This window comes from Rhodamnia argentea, chromosome 10 (genome assembly GCF_020921035.1).
Source record: "Rhodamnia argentea isolate NSW1041297 chromosome 10, ASM2092103v1, whole genome shotgun sequence".
Classification (NCBI taxonomy): Eukaryota; Viridiplantae; Streptophyta; class Magnoliopsida; order Myrtales; family Myrtaceae; genus Rhodamnia; species Rhodamnia argentea.
In genome coordinates, this window is record NC_063159.1 from 7,399,178 (window position 1) to 7,417,317 (window position 18,140).

An 18,140-nucleotide genomic window follows, 5' to 3' on the forward strand; every position below is an offset into this window, starting at 1 on the left:
AATTCACCAATTTAGTCCTTTCGGCCAATATTAAGCTGGCGTGGACAAGTTTTACGGTTTTTAAAGTTCTTCAAAATTTTTAATATGCGTATCTTTAATTTTATTTTGTGTCTTTATAAATTTTTCTTTTCTTTACAACGAGGGTCACTAAGGCCTCGCCTATGTATGGGTCGTCGAGACCTTCGTGGCCGACAACCCTCCCAACTATAGTGGAAAAAAGAGGATAAAATAAAAATTATAAAATAAAAAAAAAATTATCCATGTTAGCACCGGTCTTGTGGCATAGGATCGTTGAATTTTCAGACAAAATTGATTGGAACAACTATATTGGCAAATTGTTAAAAGGGTCGATACTAGATTCACGGAATTGAAAAGTTTAGAGCTGAATTTGCATCCATACAACATGTTCACGACTTTTTTGTTGGTAATTTTCCCAATTAAGTTCTTTATCTTATTAGCAACACGTTAGTTGCATCTAGACATACAACTACGATACAAACACACAAATCCTCAATTTGTCTTAAGTTGTTGGCTTGAATCAACTTGCATCCGTCTGTTATCCTCGTCGTTTCAGAGTCTGAAGCTCGATAGCGGAGAGACAGCATCGAGTCTGTTTTCCTTGCAGACCTTGGCATGGTAGGACGCCAGATAACCCGGCGCCGTGGTTGCCCGGTACACTGGCGGGTTCTCTTCCGACACCAGCTCTTCAATTGGTCCGTAGAGCTTCGAGGCCTGCTCGATCCCAAAACTCGTCCTGAAGAAGCACGCAATGGAGACTCTAGGGCCCGTGGCTTTGGCCAACACCCGGTGGCTCGCGCTCTTGAACTTGTCATTCGAAATCAGCTGCACCGCAGAGCATTCACCAAACAAGAACAGGAATCAGTTTAAACACTGAATGGTAGACATATCACCGTCATGCAACCCTACTGGACCTGCTCCAAGTTGTTTCTTCTTCTTTTGGCTATGTGTAATCCAAACCCTTTTCCGGCGTAGCTAGTATTTTTGGGTTTCTTTCGTATTGCATATAGAAAATTACGATTTTCGCCTATGATTAATGTTATGCCGCCGTCGTTATTTACAGCATACAGAATCAAACCTGTCGTATTTTTTTTTTTTGGAGATCTACAGAACATCTCTATCCAACATGAGACAACCATAAAACCTCCATCATTGCATGTCCTATGAAAAGCCGAATTCGCATCGAATGTGCGAATATCGTGCGCCCGTTGCATTTAATCTGCTCTTCTCAATTAGCAAAGACGAGACGATTACAGCAGCGGAAAGGAGCAACTCATAGTTATAGGCTTATAGCTTTAGCTTTGCTTGCCTGCATAAGGTCTCCAATGTTCACCAGCAAAGCTCCTTTCTGAGGAAGGACATTGACCCACTGATCCTCATGAAGGAACTGAAGGCCGCCCAGTTGATCCTGCAGGAGTATGGTCAGAAAGTTACCGTCGTTGTGAGTGTTGCACCCCATGGCTCGGTCCGGCTCGGGACACGGCGGATAGTACTGGCACAAGAGGAGTAATCCCTCGCCGCAATGCATGTCCTTCAGGTGGTTCGGCTTGAGACCGAGCGCCTCCGACAACAGCTCCAGCAATGTGATCCCCAAGTTGTGCACTTGTTCCGAGAATTTGATCACAATGTCCCTGGCAAGCAACGCGAAAAACAAGCACTTCAAAGTCTTTGAAGTCTAACCAAAATCAGAAGTAATGGTCTATCTTTAGGATTCATCGTCAGGGTTTTCAGCAAGTTAATGGTGAAAGTCTTCAACAGGGAAATTGCGAATTTCGCCAATCTTGAGCACCGATACCACTGTTTCGAACAGGGGTCTAGTCAAGTTCAGTTGGGCCGACAGGGTTCGGTGCCCGGAGTCGGAGCTCGACTTGACTAGGTTGGGCTTGCTGATATCCTGGCTTGAGCACGATTCCTCTGGCTTGAGCGTGGTCGATTTCACTAAGCTCAAATTCGACCTCAAATTCTTGATAGTGCAAGACCAGAATACTTATATGATCTTGCTATTAACAGCATTTATAAACGCATCCATACTATTTTCAATTGAGCGATTCCGCTATTGAGTTATTCCAGTGCAAGTATTCTTGGACTCAAACTCGAGAAAATCAAGAAGGTTCCGGAGGTCGTACCTACACGATTCCGGCAATTCCTGAGGCTCCGGCGGGCTCGGAGCCATCTCGCAGACCAGCGTGTCCCTCCAGTCCGCCGCCGCCACGTTGAACAGAGTGAGATTCGAGTAGTACATCACCTTCCTCCCCCTTTCGCGGGAGTACCAATCCCTCCTGCTGTCGCTCTCGTGGAACCTCCGGACCCCTCCGATCATCTCCTCCAGCACGCCCTCCGGGATCCCGTGGTTCACAACCTGGAACAGGCCCCAGCCCTCGCACGCGCTCCGGACTCCTTCCACCACGCGCCGCCGGAGATCCCCGCCGCCGCCGATGACGCCTCCTCCGAGGTCGACGGTTGGGATCGGGAGGTCGACGCCGTCGGCCGTTGACTTCCGAGTGTGGACGAAGAAGGACGGGATCTTCGAGACGCCGGAGTCGTAGAGGCCCTTGACGCCGAGCTTCGTGTCGTCGAAGAGTTTCAGCTCTTCGTCGCGCCGGAGGGTGGCGGTACTCGTCGCCGACATCCTCGCTTTGCTTTTGCTCCGACGAGCTAATCGGCGAGGTCCGTGGCGCAATGGTCGGATAGTGCGCTGCCGTACGACCTGCATTGTTGTAATTATTATTATTATTATTATTATTATTATAACTTTATCACTTTTTTCTTGTTAGTATCTTGAATTTGGATCAGGCTAAGCCGACCGTCCCACCAAATCAGACATAAGGACGGCACAACAAAACTATTCTATGGAAACCGGATCACTTGCTTATCTGGTTTCCACACTTTGACACCCCATTGTTGTTTTCTTTTTTGTAGAGATGGCCGGTTCCGATTCAGGAACCGGCGGTTCTAGTTCCGGTTCCGGTTCAAAACCGCCGGTTTCTAAGCCCAATAGTTCTTTTTCCCGAGCCTTCTCCCTTTTTTTTTTTTTTAAATCGGGTCGGAACCGGAACCGTGGGCCCGGTCAACGAGCTGGTTCCGGCCTGGTTCTGAGCCCCGGTTCAATATTGGCCATGTCTACTTTTTTGTGTACTTTTATGTATTTTTATTAGAAGCTAAAATTCGAAGAGAAAAATATAAGAGGTTCGCACAATTAAGATTTCAATGAAACATATGTAATTGGCAAGTTTATCACGTAAATATGTGGTGCGTACATGTCAAGCATAGACTTTTGGGCGACAAGCATGTCACGCGGATATGTGGTGCGTATATGTCAGACGTGGACTTTAAGCTGACAAGAATATCACATGGATATGTGGTACGTGTGGGCCTGTCACACTCATGCAATGTCACCTTAGCTTTTCTCAATTTTTAATAACTCAAAAAAATATAAATGTAATTATCTTGCATAATTTTGTCTTCTAATTTTTATAAATAAAAAAAAGGAAAATGATGAGTCAAAGTGTGGGAACCGGATGAGCAAGTGATCCTGTTTCCATAAAATAGTTTTGTGGTCATTAGTTGACTGTCCCACCATCCGACTTGGTGCGACGGTAAGCTAAGTGTTCTCTCTTGGATTTTTAAAACTGTCAATAGGACACGGTCTATCTACATATGTATACGAGATTTTATTCACGTGTAAATTACTGAGTAGTACTCTACGAATTTAAGATAAAAATGCAAGACTATTAAAACAATAGGCACCACAATTTTAAATCACATTTACAAATGGTGAAATTTGAAAAAAAAAAAAAAACCGCCCTGAATTTTCCACTCGATACCTCTTTGCATTCTCTGTTTTTCAAAATACTCTCTCTCTCTCTCTCTCTCTCTACACTTTTGCGATGATGCACCGGATTTCATCTTGCCCCACATTATCATCCGATTTTATTTTCGAAGTCTGCAATTTTTTTTCTCCAAATTGTCCTTCTCACTTTTATTTTTTATGCCTTATTACTTAGAAAACCCTAGACACACACTTCAAACATATAGCTTAAGTTGTTGTTGTTGCTGCCGCCACCGCCGCCGCTCCTCTGGCCATTAGTCGTCGGCCATCGCTGCCATCACCTCTCTCTCTCCTCTCCATGCATTCATGCCTCTATTTCTCTCCATCCCCTACAAAATGACTTGTCCAGGCTCTTCCTTTTCAGTGGGACCTAAAATGCCCTCCACATTTAATTGGAATCATCGCCTAAAAGTGGGATCCATAGGGACAATATGGTCAAAATAAAATGTATCTTATATGTAATTAGTACGGGCATGCGATCACTTCTCCTCTCTCTCTCTCTCGGCGACTCCCGCACGGCGACAAAGAGAAGCACGTATCAATTCTCTCGCCACACGGAGCTCGCTCTTCTTTTCATCCTTTTCGATCTCGCTCACGCCTTCGCATAGTGCCAAGAACGTAGGAGCAAAAAACTCCGATGATTCACTTTATGCGCGAATCGCTACTATACGAATTTATTCTGTGATAGTCATTCGAAAGTGGCATGAAGTCTATCCGCCACATTTAATTGAAAAAAAATATTTTTCTTCGTTTTATTCTAAAGAATATCCTCGAAGTTTTACATTTCACAATTTAAATGAAATTATTTAAAGACTTGCATAGATCCGTCCAGCCGTCCAGGCTTTTCTATCGGTGGGACCCAAAATGGACTCCACATTTAACTGGAGTCATCGCCTGAAAGTGCTCGATCAAACTAAAAAAAAAAAAATCGCCTGAAAGTGGGACCCATACGGATAATATGATCAAAACACAGTGTATTAAAAGTAATTATTCGGACTTAATCCGTGATTAGCACTGGCATGCGATCACTTCTCGTCTCTCCCGCCCTCTCTCGGTATTTCCTACACGGCGACCAAGAGAAGCACACAGCAATTCTCTCGCCATACGGAGCTCGTTCTTCCCTTCGTCCTTCTCGATCTCGCTCACGCCTTCGGGTCTCCGATCGCCTGACCGGCCTCGGATCGTCCACGGATGGCGGAACCGAGGCACCCGCGCTTCCCGCAGCCGAAGCCGCCGTCCTCGCAGCTGCTCCGCGCCACGCTCCTCATCTTCCGCTTCGTCGTGCTGATCCTCCTCGTGGTCGGCGCGTGCTCGTTCCCGAGCAGCTCCGGCGGCTCCTCTAAGGCGAACGAGCTGAGCTCGATTTTGAGGATGAGCGTGGAGAGGTGGGTAATGTGGCTTCGGATTGCTAGAGGTGCGAGTTAGCTGGTAGTTTGGCCGCTATGTTTGAAAACGTCGGTTTTAATCTCGCACCCGAAAGGAAATTCACGTTTTCCTGGTCAAGTTTGACTGAGAATTTACTCGAGCTAATACCTCCTCCATCTATAAGCGAGTCTAAATTGACTGAGAATTTACGACCAAAAAAAAAATTTTTTTGACTGAGAATTTGGATTTTATTTAGGTGCAAAAGTTGAGGTAGGCCATCATGTTGTGAAAATGGATTTGCTGCAGACCGTCCTATCTGAATGTTGCTACTGGATTGGCTGTGTGACAATATTTTGACGAGAAAATTGGTGTTCTTGTATGGTGTGATGCAGGAGTGGACTTGGAAGGGAAGGAGACAGAGGCGAGCAGTGGGTTGAGCTCATCTCATGGGAACCTATAGCGTTTGTGTATCACAATTTTTTGGTAAGCAGGTCAGAATTGCGAGAGTTTTACTGCATATCATTTCATAAATTGGAGATGCTATTTTCCAGTTGTTGGATTTTGGTTTTTAATAAATTGTTTGGTTTTTTTCATCTGCCTAGCTTCTGATGTGCATTTCATGTGCCGCATCGTACTTCTATTTTCGCTGATCTTTGAATGGGTCTCCATCATCAAGTACAATACTGCCTCGCCGGTAGATTCTGTGGTTTCAACACATACATGGACATCATAGGAATCACGTAGTGAAAGTTTCGACCGAAGAAAAAAATGTGGTGAAAGCAAGTGAAAATACTAAAAGTATGCAGGTCGCTAGTTTTGGGATTTGATTGGAAAATTCTGTCAAGGTGCATTTAAATGGTGCATGGTCATGTCCTCTAGCTGATACATTTTCGGAAATCCATCAAGATGGAATCGATTCAATAAGTTGAATTCCCAACTCAGTAAGTCATCCTTGAGGCTTTCTATCCATTAGACAAGCACCTTGATGTTTGCTACGCCATAATTTTCTTGTAATGACCAGGAAACCCGCCTAACCAGGTAAAACTTGGTCCATGAAACACCTCACTAACCTCATGGCTCAGTGCTGCCCATAATTTAACAATGATCAATCAGGCTTGACTGCAATTTCCTGACTAAAAACCTCGTCCTTTAGCCTAACATATGATAAGTTGAAGGAGTTCGGTTATATGAGTTTACATTTACATTAGCACATTTGTTATGGTCCTGCACTTGGATTTTATAGCCTTTAACATTGTCAAGCCTTTTTTGTGCAGTCTGAAGACGAGTGCATATACCTAATCGAACTTGCCAAGCCCCATATGCATAAGTCAACTGTTGTAGACAGTAGTACTGGAGAGATTAAAGATAACAGGTTCACTTACCATCTATTTCCCAAAGTCAAACATTGAGTTTTTAACACACCTCTGTTTCATCCCTCTTCATGAAATATCTGGTCGATAGTGTATTCCTTTATAATCTCATTGTATGCAGGGTACGGACAAGCTCAGTGATGTACCTGACGAGAGGGCGTGATAAGATAATTGGGGATATCGAGAAAAGGATAGCAGATTTTACCTTCATACCCGCAGGTGTGCAATAGAATTTCCTTAACCAGCATCATAGCCTACACATCAAATAAGAAGTATTGATGATTAGGTTTGAAATACTTCAATTGCAGCTATCAAATTAATATGTCTTGAAACTATTGTCTCTTCCAAAATCTGTCTGACATAATGTCCGCCAATTCGTGGATACATAGCCATTTTTTACCCAGATAAATCTTTTTGCCCACGCATCAACCACATTCTTGTAGCAACACTGATACCAATTTTCATGTATTTAACAAACTTAGCAAATTGTAGAGCATGGAGAGGAACTTCAAATCCTCCACTATGAAGTTGGGCAGAAGTATGAACCTCACTATGACTACTTCCTTGATGAATACAACACTAGGAATGGTGGTCAACGAATTGCAACTGTTGTCATGTACCTGTGAGTACAATGGCCTTTTAGCTTTTGCATATAGTTGTATTAGTACATACTGTGTTGTCCCTCTATGTTCCTTTTGTGACTTTCTCCATTTGCATACTATTGCAGCTCTGATGTTGAGGAGGGAGGTGAGACAGTTTTCCCTGCAGCCAAGGGTAACTTGAGTGCAGCACCTCGGTGGAACGGGCTTTCTGATTGCCGTAAAAAAGGACTTTCTATTAAACCGAAAATGGGTGATGCACTTCTTTTTTGGAATACGAAACCTGATGGTGCTCTGGATGAATCCAGTTTCCATGGTTAGTTGTGCTCTCTATTTGGTTGTCATGTGTTCTTGGTCATGCCTAGATTTCGTAATACAATAGCATGTCGAAGTCTGTACAATTTTACTAAAATCTATATGTTGATCTTGTAAATGAGGTATCGAATTTATTCTCTGGTTTCTGTCACCGTTCACTTAGCCATTCTGATTCATGTCAGGTGGTTGCCCTGTTATTAAGGGGAACAAATGGTCATCTACTAAGTGGCTGCGTGTGCATGAGTACAAAATTTGAGATACTAAGGTAATTGTTTTTCTCTGCTGAGAGGAGATGGTTAGGATACACGCACAAGTATCATTTTCAACATGAAGTGGTTCACGATCATGTTTCCTTGCAGTAGCGATTGTTAGCAATGTATGATATAGTGATAGTTTCTCTGCTGCTAATAAGTGTCTCACCCCGTACGTTAGTAACGTAATAGAAATTTCATTAATCTAGCTTCTAACCATCTGGTAATTGCATGATGGGTGAAATATTTCTGGTTTTATCTTTTGTGCTATTTTATACAGACATCACTTTATTAAATGGAGACGATCCAGGTTATGTTGGGTTGGTTTATGGCTGATGTTATGTTCAGCTCCAGGTTGGATGAATCCAATATGTTTACTTTCTAAAAGGTATAAACCTTGCCGAGGCTGTTCATATACGTTTTGGAATGTTTAGAAAGGATTTAGGAAAGCGTTGGCTGGATAGGTTGATTCACCTAGTGTGTCGGTCATGCTACAGATAAGGAAAGATTGCCCTGCTTCGATACTACTTTCAGTTCGGTGCATGTATCACCCTGAGTAAAACTGGAATTATCACCATTTTGGTTTTCCTTCCTGAACTTACCTAGATTTTAAATATCAGTACCGATTATTGCCTATAACTACTCCATCTTGCACCCACTGATAGGTGCTTCGTTTGCAGGTACAAAAGTTTGTAAACTCCTACTGTTGTAACCTGTTTGAATTCTCTGGCGAAGGCCCCGTCTTTTGGGTGTCATGTACTCCTTTCACGTTAGCAACCTGCATGCAGGGACTCGCAATTGTGCGTTGTCTTCATAGTCCTATTGTAATACAGAATAATAAGCTTGAACAGCAGTCCTCGTTCCCCCCTCTCTCTTCCTTCCCCTCTTTTCCGGAATCACATTAGAACACGAGGATGCTGATGAGTGCCATTATTGTGAACTTCTGGAAGCAATGGGTGACGCATTTTGCATTCCCCGCCCCTTAAATGCGAGTACAGATCTCATCACATAAGTTATGAATAGACATTTTCTGTTCTAGCCAAGATGTGACCTCTATTGTAGCGTGAGCCAGAATCGGCATGCATCCACATAGCCGTTCCAATATGCAATATGGAAAAGTGTCTCTGCTAAAAGTGTTGTAGAATGTACTGGAGAGAATCTGCGCGTATTTGGCCTTTGTCGTTATGGTTTTGATTGCTTTCGACCCAAAACCAATGAAACGACCAAAGGCCCCTGGATCCCATTTCCCTTCTTATTCAGCTATTAACAGGAAGAGTGGTCACGTGGTAAGATGCCATTCGGACATCTAACACGTGACCTCCTAGTACCCGTGGATATGGGATCTCCACCACCTCAATAATGAATTTCATGTTCTCTCTCAATTCGTTTTGTGTTTGTAGCTTTGAAAGAAAGCGTCTCTTGGGCATGGATCGTACACCATCGTCTTGCACCAGAAGGCGGCAAAACCAGAAGAAGGCAAACTGGTCGAGTAAATCAAGGTTCGGGACACAGTTGGAAAAAAACTTGTTGGTTTCTGAAATCCAAATCATTTGTCCGGTGAAAATCAAACTGAAAGCTTTTGAAACGAAAATGGGAGGCCAACAATGGATTGTCCACATATCGTGAACACCGACCCTGACCTTGCGATGTTAATTCATCCGCCACCCACGAGTCAGAATGATAAGAGTCGGCTGGTGAACTTGCCTGGTCGCTCAATGTCTAGCTCCGATCAAGTTCCCGATGACGTGCTGCAGGATGCCCCTGTGATCGAAATAAGCCAGCTCAACCTATATATGACTCAGCAAAGAGACGAGAAGATAACGAATCTTCCAAGGATATAGAGAAGTGACGGATTAATGTTTTCACCTCTGTGTCGAACCGTAGTGTGCACTACAAATGACTCGCCAGGCTTTCCTGCCTGGTTGTTTGGAGAAACCGAGGAAGTGAATGAAAGTGAGCCAAAAGAAGATGGTAGTTATTAAAGAAAGTGGTTCAATTTGTCTCATTTCTTTTCTTAATATCAGATAGGTTAAATGTGAGGGCATGATAGTAATTTAGGTGAAAGACATCCAATTTAGTAATTGACTTTATAAAGCATTATAGATATAAGGGTTAATACGACGGAAAACCCCAAACCGGTACATCTATGACAAATTTACCCTAAATTATTTTTTTGACCACCAAAAATCCCAAGCTGGTACACTTGACAAATTTATCCCAAACTGGTACACTTATGACAAATTTACCCTCCTTCAGTTTTCATTAAATCTAACTGTCAAATTGCTTAGTTGGATAACATGTAACAGTTCACGGGTGTACTAGCTTGGGATTTTTCCTCTCTGTTTGTCACAGGTTTATTAATTTGAGATTTTTTGTGATATTAATCTAATTTAATGGAGGGTAAGTTTGTCACATGTGTACTAGCTTGAAGTTTTTCTTGATCAAAATAATTAGTTTAGGGTAAATTTGTCACAAAAGTACTAGTTTATGATTTTTGGTGGTAAAAAAAAATAATTTGGGATAAATTTGTCACAGGTGTACCAATTTGAGGTTTTTTATGGTATTAACCCTAAATATAAATAGATAGTAATAAGACTATCCCTAAAGATTACATGTAATTCTAAAAGCAAGTATGATTTCATTTGGCATTTGGCGTATTATTTGAAATGGGTTTTAGACCTCTAGAGTAGACATGGCCGGTTTCAAGGAACCACTGGTTCCGATTCATGAACCGACGGTTCTAGTTCCACGAAAAGGTGGAACCGGCAATTCCGGGTAGGTTACGGTTCGGAACCGGTGGTTCCGGCTGGTTCCTGGGACGATTCTGGTTCTGTTTTTTAATTTTAATTTTTAAAATAATAAATAATAAAATAAACATAATAAATTATAAATTATAATCAAATTTTACATTGTAATAAAATGTGGGGAAAAAAGAGAGAGAGGAGGAATGGGCTTGAATTTAATGAATTATCATTAAGCGCCTACATATCTTCTTAGGGATAGAAGAATCAAAGCTCATGTAGTTCTTTTACCTTTGATAACCCCAACTTACCTCATCGTCAATTGTCGCTACCGGTTGTGGTACTCGTGGCGGTGATATCTCCACAATCCTCACCAAAAAATTCGTGTTCTTGATCTAACTCTTGGTATCGAAATCTAGCTTTCGTCCAATTGTCAATACAAGCTTGAGCTTCCATAAACTCTGGACTTAATCTTGAACGGCGAGAGTCTAAAATTAATCGTCCAGCGCTAAATGCTTGTTCAACCGCAATCGCTGAAATAGAGGTTACTAATATCTAGCAAGCGATGAGGGTGAGAACTAGGTAATCAATTGAGTGACTCTTTCACCACTCCAAGATTTGGAAATCTGTACTATGTTACGTATCACGAAAGTTAAATTGAGTGATTAAATATTTTTCTAATTCAGAAATACTACATGTTGCCCCTTTTTATTTTTTTTTGTCTACTCTTGAGCATATTGTACCATCTACTAAGTGAACTACCATCTTAGTTTCATGAGGCAGTAGATTGTAAAGATCCACAACCACTTAAACCATATCTACTATAAAATTTTCCATATAACACTACTATAGATTCTTTAACATCTCATTGTATATTTGAAATATTTATTGAATCTTCCAAATGTAAAAAATCATAATAATACACATTCGGATAATCTAGTAAACCGTCTAATTTAATATGTGGATCAAAAATAATACCAACTAAATAGACAAGAGGAATTTTGAAATAATAATGCAACCATTTTTCTCACATTATTAAAATAGTCTGATCTAATTCAGTATCTTTTTTTATATTCACTAAAAACACTACTAATATTAACACACTCTATTAAAAATAAATGCGTAGTATGATAATAAATACCAGATAAAGTATTAGTAGCACCATTAAAAATTTTCAAAAAAATCTAAATTTTTTTTTTTGCAAACGTCCCAATGTTGCGTAAGTAAAGTAATTTTGGGGAATATTTTACGAAATAAACTTACATAATAAATCTTTGTAATCAAAAGTTTGACGAAACAACTTGTAGGTAGAATTCCAATGAGTTAGAATATCTTTTGGAAACCTTTTTGCTATTCTCCCATGTTGTTTACAAAATTTTCCCCATACTTTCATAAAATGGGCAAGACTCCATAAAAATTTAATTGCATCATTTATAGGGGCGAGAGAAGTGTCAAGAGTTCGTAAACCATCTTGTACACATAAATTTAAAACATGGCAAGCACATCTAATGTGAAAAAATTGTCCGCCAAAAGAGGATTTGCAAATATTTTCTAATTCGGGAATGGAAGCGGTATTTGCGGCGGTATTATCAAAACCAATTGAAAATACTTTATTTATCAAATTATATTCTTCTAAAACTCGCCTAATTATTCTATAAATATTATGAGCCAAATGTTTTTCATCAAAAACTCGAAATGCAATAAATCTTTTTTGAATGGTCCAATCGTCACCTATCCAATGACACGTGACACCCATATAAGAATGAATTTGCCAAGAATCACTCCAAATATCGCTATCTAAATGCACACGTCCATTGAATTTCGCAAAAAAATTGGCTAAAGATTTTTTTTTTATAAAGATACAAAAATTCGCCTTTAAGAGTACTTTTTGGAATATTTGGTAATTGCGGAACCAACGCAGTATTTATCAAATATTTCGAATTAAAATTTTCACCAGTAGTAAACGAAGCATGATTAAGGGCAACATATTCAGCTAATGTTTGTTTATAAAGTGCATCAGTATAAAGGATGAGTATTAAAATTGGCGTACTTGGAAATTTGTTGTTGCGTAGTGTCGATTCCCGCTTGCATTAGATGTTTTTTCGTTAGATGCCGACGGAATGTTCCGTAGTCGTCTCCTTTCGTAAATTTGTATGTTTGCGAACAATATTTACAATTTATATTATACTTACTTTCGCTTTCATCACGTACCTTATCAAAGTGCAGCCACAAGTCGGATGTACTCTCTCGGCCCTTCCGTTCCGACTCATTTGCCGTCGACGTTTCTTCGACACCCGTAGGAGGATGAAGACTTTCTTGTGTTGAGACGTGCTCGACGTTCGAAATGGGAACAACGTTGATATTATTGTCGTCGTCTTCCCAACATGCATACTCACGAGGATCATATCCGGGAATAGGATACTCGGAATCTCCTATCGCCATCTTGGCCTTTCTAGTATTTCCGCTTCCACTTGCCATTTTTGAGAGAATTGATCGGAAATCCGATTGAGAGAATTGAGGCGGAATTGAGAGAATTGAGGCGGGATTGAGAAAATTTGAGAGAATTGAGAGAATTTGAGAGAAAAATGAAAGGGGGATGATATGTATTTATAGAGAAGGGGAGAGCTATTTAACTAAAAAAAAAATTAATTTTTTTTTTTGCATCATGCAACGGCCCAAAGAGCCATTTGTCTTGGAACTCGCGGGGAGAGTGGGGGGGTGGGGAAAGAGCTCGGGCCGGTTTCGGGCCTACGGTTCCATTTAGCCATTTCTACTCTAGAGCCTTTTGTGTCAAAGTTGAGGTGTTTGAGCAAGAAAATTCCAAAGGCTTTTGAGCCAATGCCAACATTTCCAAAGGCCCTTAAACCCATTGCAAGTTTTACTAGCCTTGACTTTGGGCATTTCGAGAATGTTAATGTTTTTTTTGTCTTCTAACTTTGTCCTTGCTAAATTATCTAAATTTCGCTCTTCATTGTCACTGTTCAAACCTCGTGCGACTCTCCGACGAGCCTAATCTAGATTCGACAAGCCACGGTTGGGGTCGTACGACCACAAACAGGGCTGCCCGAGGTCCCACAACCTCAACATGGTGTTGCTAGGGTCCTATGATCGCAAGCAAGGGCCGCCTAAGATCGCACCACTTTCGGATGGCCGACGCCTAAGGTGGTTAATGTAGTTACTAAACGCGTTTCTGTTCTTTTTTTGTTCCGGGAACAGAATTTTTTTGCGGTTACCAAACGCGTTTCTGTTCTAGAAAATCGTTGCTGGGAACGGAAACAAAAAAAAGTGTTTCTGTTCTAAAAGTTGTTCCGGGAACAGAAACGTTACCATACGCATCCTAAGCTGCAGCACTCGAGCGCGATTAAGCTGGGGTTTCCTTTATTTTAATTTAATAATTTTTAATCACCACTTTCCTTGATGCGAATAGTGTTTACCCGTACAATGTTTGCATTTCATCAAAATCCCTTTACCCTAAAACCCTTTACATTTACTTAAAAGGTACTTCCCAATTGCTCTTCCAAGTCCCAACCCTACACCTTCTCTCTTATTGCTAAGTTTGGTTTCCTCACATGCTCCATAAATAGCAATACCACCTAAGCATCTCGTGTACATTAGTGAAAATCGACAAACGCTCTACATTCAACCATTATATGAAAGGTGCATAATATACACTAATTAACATCGACACACACTCGCCCGCCGGGATTCCCAACCGATGGATGCCAACCTCGCTCTTGCCCTATCCGATTGCCATCCCTACACGCGGACCGCAATGAAGAGCGTGTGTCGCGAATCCGCTCTCGGGGCATGGCTCCCGGAGACGTAGCAGTGATGCCTCGAAGATTAAGGCTGCGTATGGTAACGTTTCTGTTCCCGGAACAACTTTTAGAATAGAAACATTTTTTTTTCTATTTTGTTTTTGCAGCAACGATTTTTAGAAACAAAAATGCGTTTGGTAAGCGTAAAAAAAATCTGTTCCCGGAATAAAAAAAGAACATAAACATATTTGGTAACTGCATAAAATTTATGTTATGGAACAAAAAAGAAGAAGAAAAGAAATGCATTTGGTAACCGCAAAAAAATTGTTCCTAATTTTTTCATTTAATTAAGGGGACTATATTTATTAAAATTAAAATGTCTTTATCTTTTTAACTTACTAAATCAAATTAAATCGCATTTGTTCAATTTACTAAATCAAATTGGACCAATATATGTATAAGTAATTTGTGCATGATTTATCAAATGATGATATGGACGAGATCAACTATAAAAAGAAAAAAATTGAAAGAGAAGACGAATTGGAATTAGATAACGATAACATCAAATATGTTTTCTATAGATAGGAAAAATTACAATTATGAGTTACAAGTAAATGTTTCCAAGTAGTTAAAAATATGATTACTTTTAAACGGGGACACTAGAAAAATATTAATTACACTTTGAGTGAAATTGGGGACTAAAATGAAAAATATTTGTGCATTTAGGCCCTTTTAGTCCAATTGTGCAATTTTCCAACATGAGGACTGAAATGAGATGCAAGATATCAAAATTTCATGTCATGACTCTAAAAGTAAAAATTTTGGCTAAAATGATTTAAAATGAATTTTTTTAGTCAATTTAGGATTATGTTCAATGAAGAGGCATGTGGTCCCAAACTAAATTTTTTTAAATTTAAGAGACCAAAATGAAAAGGGAATTAAAATAAGAATATGGACTATTTTTGTACATTTTTCTGACCACAAATACTATTTTTCCTTATTTTCGGATATTTTTATAATTAAAATAAATCTGCAAAATGTTAAATATTACAAAAAACATTTTTTGTTCAAAATTGGTTGCTAAGGCTAGGCAAAAGCTTCCAAGGTTAATTTTGTAATTTTATGAATTTTTTCATATTTTTAATTAATTTTTTAAAATAAAATGATCAAAAATCAAGTGTCAACATCATGCAAGAACAAAAGAGAAAAAAGTGTGTTCAAAAACAAAATTGTTCCCAATTATTTTTAAAAAATGTTCCAAATATGTTTCTAAAAAGTGTTCCAGGAACACAGAAACAAGTTTTTCTTGTTTTTTGTTTCTGCTCCAAAAGTGTTTCTGTTTCTCAAAAGTGTTCCCGGAACACTTTGGGAACACTTTTTTGCCATACGCATTTCTGTTCCCAAAGTGTTCCGAGAACACTTTGGGAATAGAAACACTTTTTCTGAAACGTTACCATACAGACCCTAAAGCAGCAAGAGTCTTCGAAGAAAGGCCAATCCTCAAAGTCCAAAGCAATATTGTGATCATACATTTCTCTGACCATATATCATAGAATTTCGTACTCGCACATGTCAACAGTCAAGTTCTTGTCTTGGAACAACTCAGCGTCTGTCTGTCCTCATCGCTTCGCGTTCTGAAGCTCGCCAGTGGAGAGTCGGTGTCAAGCCTGTTTTCCTCCCAGACTTTGGCGTAGTAGGATGCCAGATAACCCGGCACTGTGGTCTCCCGGTAGAGTGGCGGGCTCTCTTCCGATACCAGTTCTTCAATGGGTCCGTAGAGCTTCGAGGCCTGTTCGATTCCGAAACTCGTCCTGAAGAAGCTCGCGATCGAGACTCTCGGGCCCACCGCTTTGGCCAACACCCGGTGGCTTGCGCTCTTGAACTTGTCATTCGAAACTAGCTGTCCATAGAGCATTGATCCGAACGAAACGAGAATCAGTTCAAAGACCAAACAGTAGAATTCGTACCGAACGAGTGAATATTTGTGTCCGTGTGAGAGTGCGTGCGCAAGGGCGTGACGACTCTTCTCAATTAGCAAACGATGAGATGATTACAACAGAGGAAAAGAGCAACTCATAGTTATGGGCTACTGCTTTAGCTTGCTTGCCTGCATAAGGTCTCCAAGGTTCACTAGTAAAGCTCCTTTCTGGGGAAGAACATTGAACCACTGATCCTCATGAAGGAACTGAAGGCCGCCCAGTTGATCCTGCAGAAGTATGGTCAGGAAGTTACCGTCGTTGTGCACACTACATCCCATGGCCAGCTCCGGCTCGGGGCAGGGCGGATAGTAATGGCACAGGAGGACCAATCCCTCGCCACAATGCATGTCCTTCAGGTGGCTCGGCTTGAGACCGAGCGCCTCAGACAACAGCTCCAACAATGTGATCCCCAATTTGTGTACTTGTTCCGAGAATTCGATCACAATGTCCCTGGCAAGCAATGCAAAAAACAAGCACTTCAAAGTCTTTAAGTGCAACCAAAATCAAACTGCTGGGTGTAACCAAAATCAAATTACTGGATTTGGGTCTATTTTTTGGGACCACTATCAGGGTCTTCAGCAAGTTAATGGCAAAAATTCTCGCCGCCAAATCGGGAATTCACCAATCCTGAGCATCGACACCACTGTTCAGAACAGGAGTTCAGTCGAGTTCAGTCGGGTCAACAGGGGTTCAGTACTCAAGCTCCACTCCGACTCGATTGGGCATATTGAATTTCTGGCCTTGAATCAAGCTCGAGCGAGGTCGACTTCACTAAGCTTAAATTCAACCTCAAATTCTTCAAAATGTAAGCTTAATACTATATTATATAGCTACTTGCAGTGTCTATAAAATGTATCCGTACGATTTTCGATCACTCGATTCAGCTAATGAGTTGAACTTGACTTAGAACTCGAGAAAATCAAATCTGCGATCGAGTATATTATGAGTCAGAGCGGAGCCAAGTAAAACGTGTCCAAGGTCGTACCTACACGACTCAGGCAATTCCTGAGGCTCCGGCGGGCTCGGAGCCATCTCGCAGACCAGAGTGTCCCTCCAATCCGCCGCCGCCACCTTGAACAGATTGAAGTTCGAGAAGTACAGCACCTTCCTCCCCTTTTCCCGCGAGTACCAGTCCCTCCTACTCCCGCTCTCGTGGAACCTCCGGATCCCTCCGATCATCTCCTCCAGCACGCTCCCCGGGATCCCGTGGTTCACCACCTGGAACAAGCCCCAGGCCTCGCACGCGCTCCGGACTCCTTCCACCGCGCTCCGCCTGAGATCCCCGCCGCCGCTTTCTCCGCCGACGACGCCTCCTAGGTCGACGGTTGGGATCGCGAGGTCGGCGCCGTCGGCCGTTGCCTCCCCCGTGCGGTGGACGAAGAAGGACGGGATCTTCGAGACGCCGGAGTCGGCGAGGCCCTTGACGCCGAGCTTCGCGTCGTCGAAGAGCTTCAGTTCTTCGTTCCGCCGGAGTGCGGCGGTGCTCGCCGCCGACATCTCCGTTTAAGCTGATCGACGAAGTCCGTAACGAAATGGTAATGGAGTCTGCTGCTGAGTTAGGTAGCAATGTGCGTGATTTCGTCTGAACCAGTGTGGGTCGTGACTGATCAGTTCGTTTGCCTATAAAAAAAATAAAAATAATAATAACAACAACAACAAAGAAAACTCGTTATTTTTTTTTATAATATTAAATTTCCACAAACTATTCCAATGCTAAAGAAAAATAGAGATATTAAGGATTAAAATTAACATCCCGAAAAATTTCAAAATTGTATACCTCCGAAAAATTTACTCCAAAATAATTTTTTGACCACCCAAAATTCGAAAACGATACACTTATGAAATTAATTTTTTGATCACAAAAAGTTCAAAACTTGTACATTTGTGACAAATTTACCATCCATTAGATTCCGTT

The 18,140-nt window shown here is 41.2% G+C and overlaps 3 protein-coding genes across 11 annotated transcripts in view; 2 read left to right on the forward strand and 1 right to left on the reverse strand.

The window, feature by feature from the left end:
* Positions 1–18,140, forward strand: part of LOC115750563 (protein FAR-RED ELONGATED HYPOCOTYL 3) — an 874,908-nt gene that overhangs the window by 635,604 nt on the left and 221,164 nt on the right. The window lies entirely within an intron of this gene.
* LOC115750551 (1-aminocyclopropane-1-carboxylate oxidase homolog 1-like) lies at positions 484–17,836 on the reverse strand. Of its 6 annotated transcripts, none has more exons than XM_048285968.1 (4): positions 2,556–2,743; positions 2,145–2,501; positions 1,328–1,649; positions 484–843 (listed from the first exon to the last, which is right to left on the reverse strand). In XM_048285968.1, exons 1-4 carry the CDS (start codon positions 2,729–2,731, stop codon positions 571–573), a joined length of 1,128 nt encoding a protein of 375 aa, XP_048141925.1. In that variant the 5' UTR covers positions 2,732–2,743; the 3' UTR covers positions 484–570. The 6 variants fall into 6 exon arrangements, with proteins under 6 accessions (XP_048141925.1, XP_048141926.1, XP_030543864.2 ...); XM_030688000.2 differs by lacking the exons at positions 484–843; positions 1,328–1,649; positions 2,145–2,501; positions 2,556–2,743 and adding exons at positions 14,062–14,217; positions 15,883–16,146; positions 16,354–16,675; positions 17,211–17,834; XM_048285969.1 differs by lacking the exons at positions 2,145–2,501; positions 2,556–2,743 and adding an exon at positions 17,211–17,836.
* LOC115750554 (probable prolyl 4-hydroxylase 10) lies at positions 4,899–9,724 on the forward strand. 4 transcript variants are annotated; one of them, XM_048285974.1, is made up of 8 exons: positions 4,899–5,232; positions 5,605–5,695; positions 6,487–6,598; positions 6,640–6,801; positions 7,075–7,204; positions 7,310–7,497; positions 7,679–7,761; positions 9,713–9,724. In XM_048285974.1, exons 1-7 carry the CDS (start codon positions 5,039–5,041, stop codon positions 7,750–7,752), a joined length of 951 nt encoding a protein of 316 aa, XP_048141931.1. In that variant the 5' UTR covers positions 4,899–5,038; the 3' UTR covers positions 7,753–7,761; positions 9,713–9,724. The 4 variants fall into 4 exon arrangements, with proteins under 4 accessions (XP_048141931.1, XP_048141930.1, XP_048141932.1 ...); XM_048285973.1 differs by lacking the exon at positions 9,713–9,724 and adding an exon at positions 8,428–8,790; XM_048285975.1 differs by lacking the exon at positions 9,713–9,724 and adding an exon at positions 8,428–8,790 and having other exon boundaries at positions 7,075–7,198.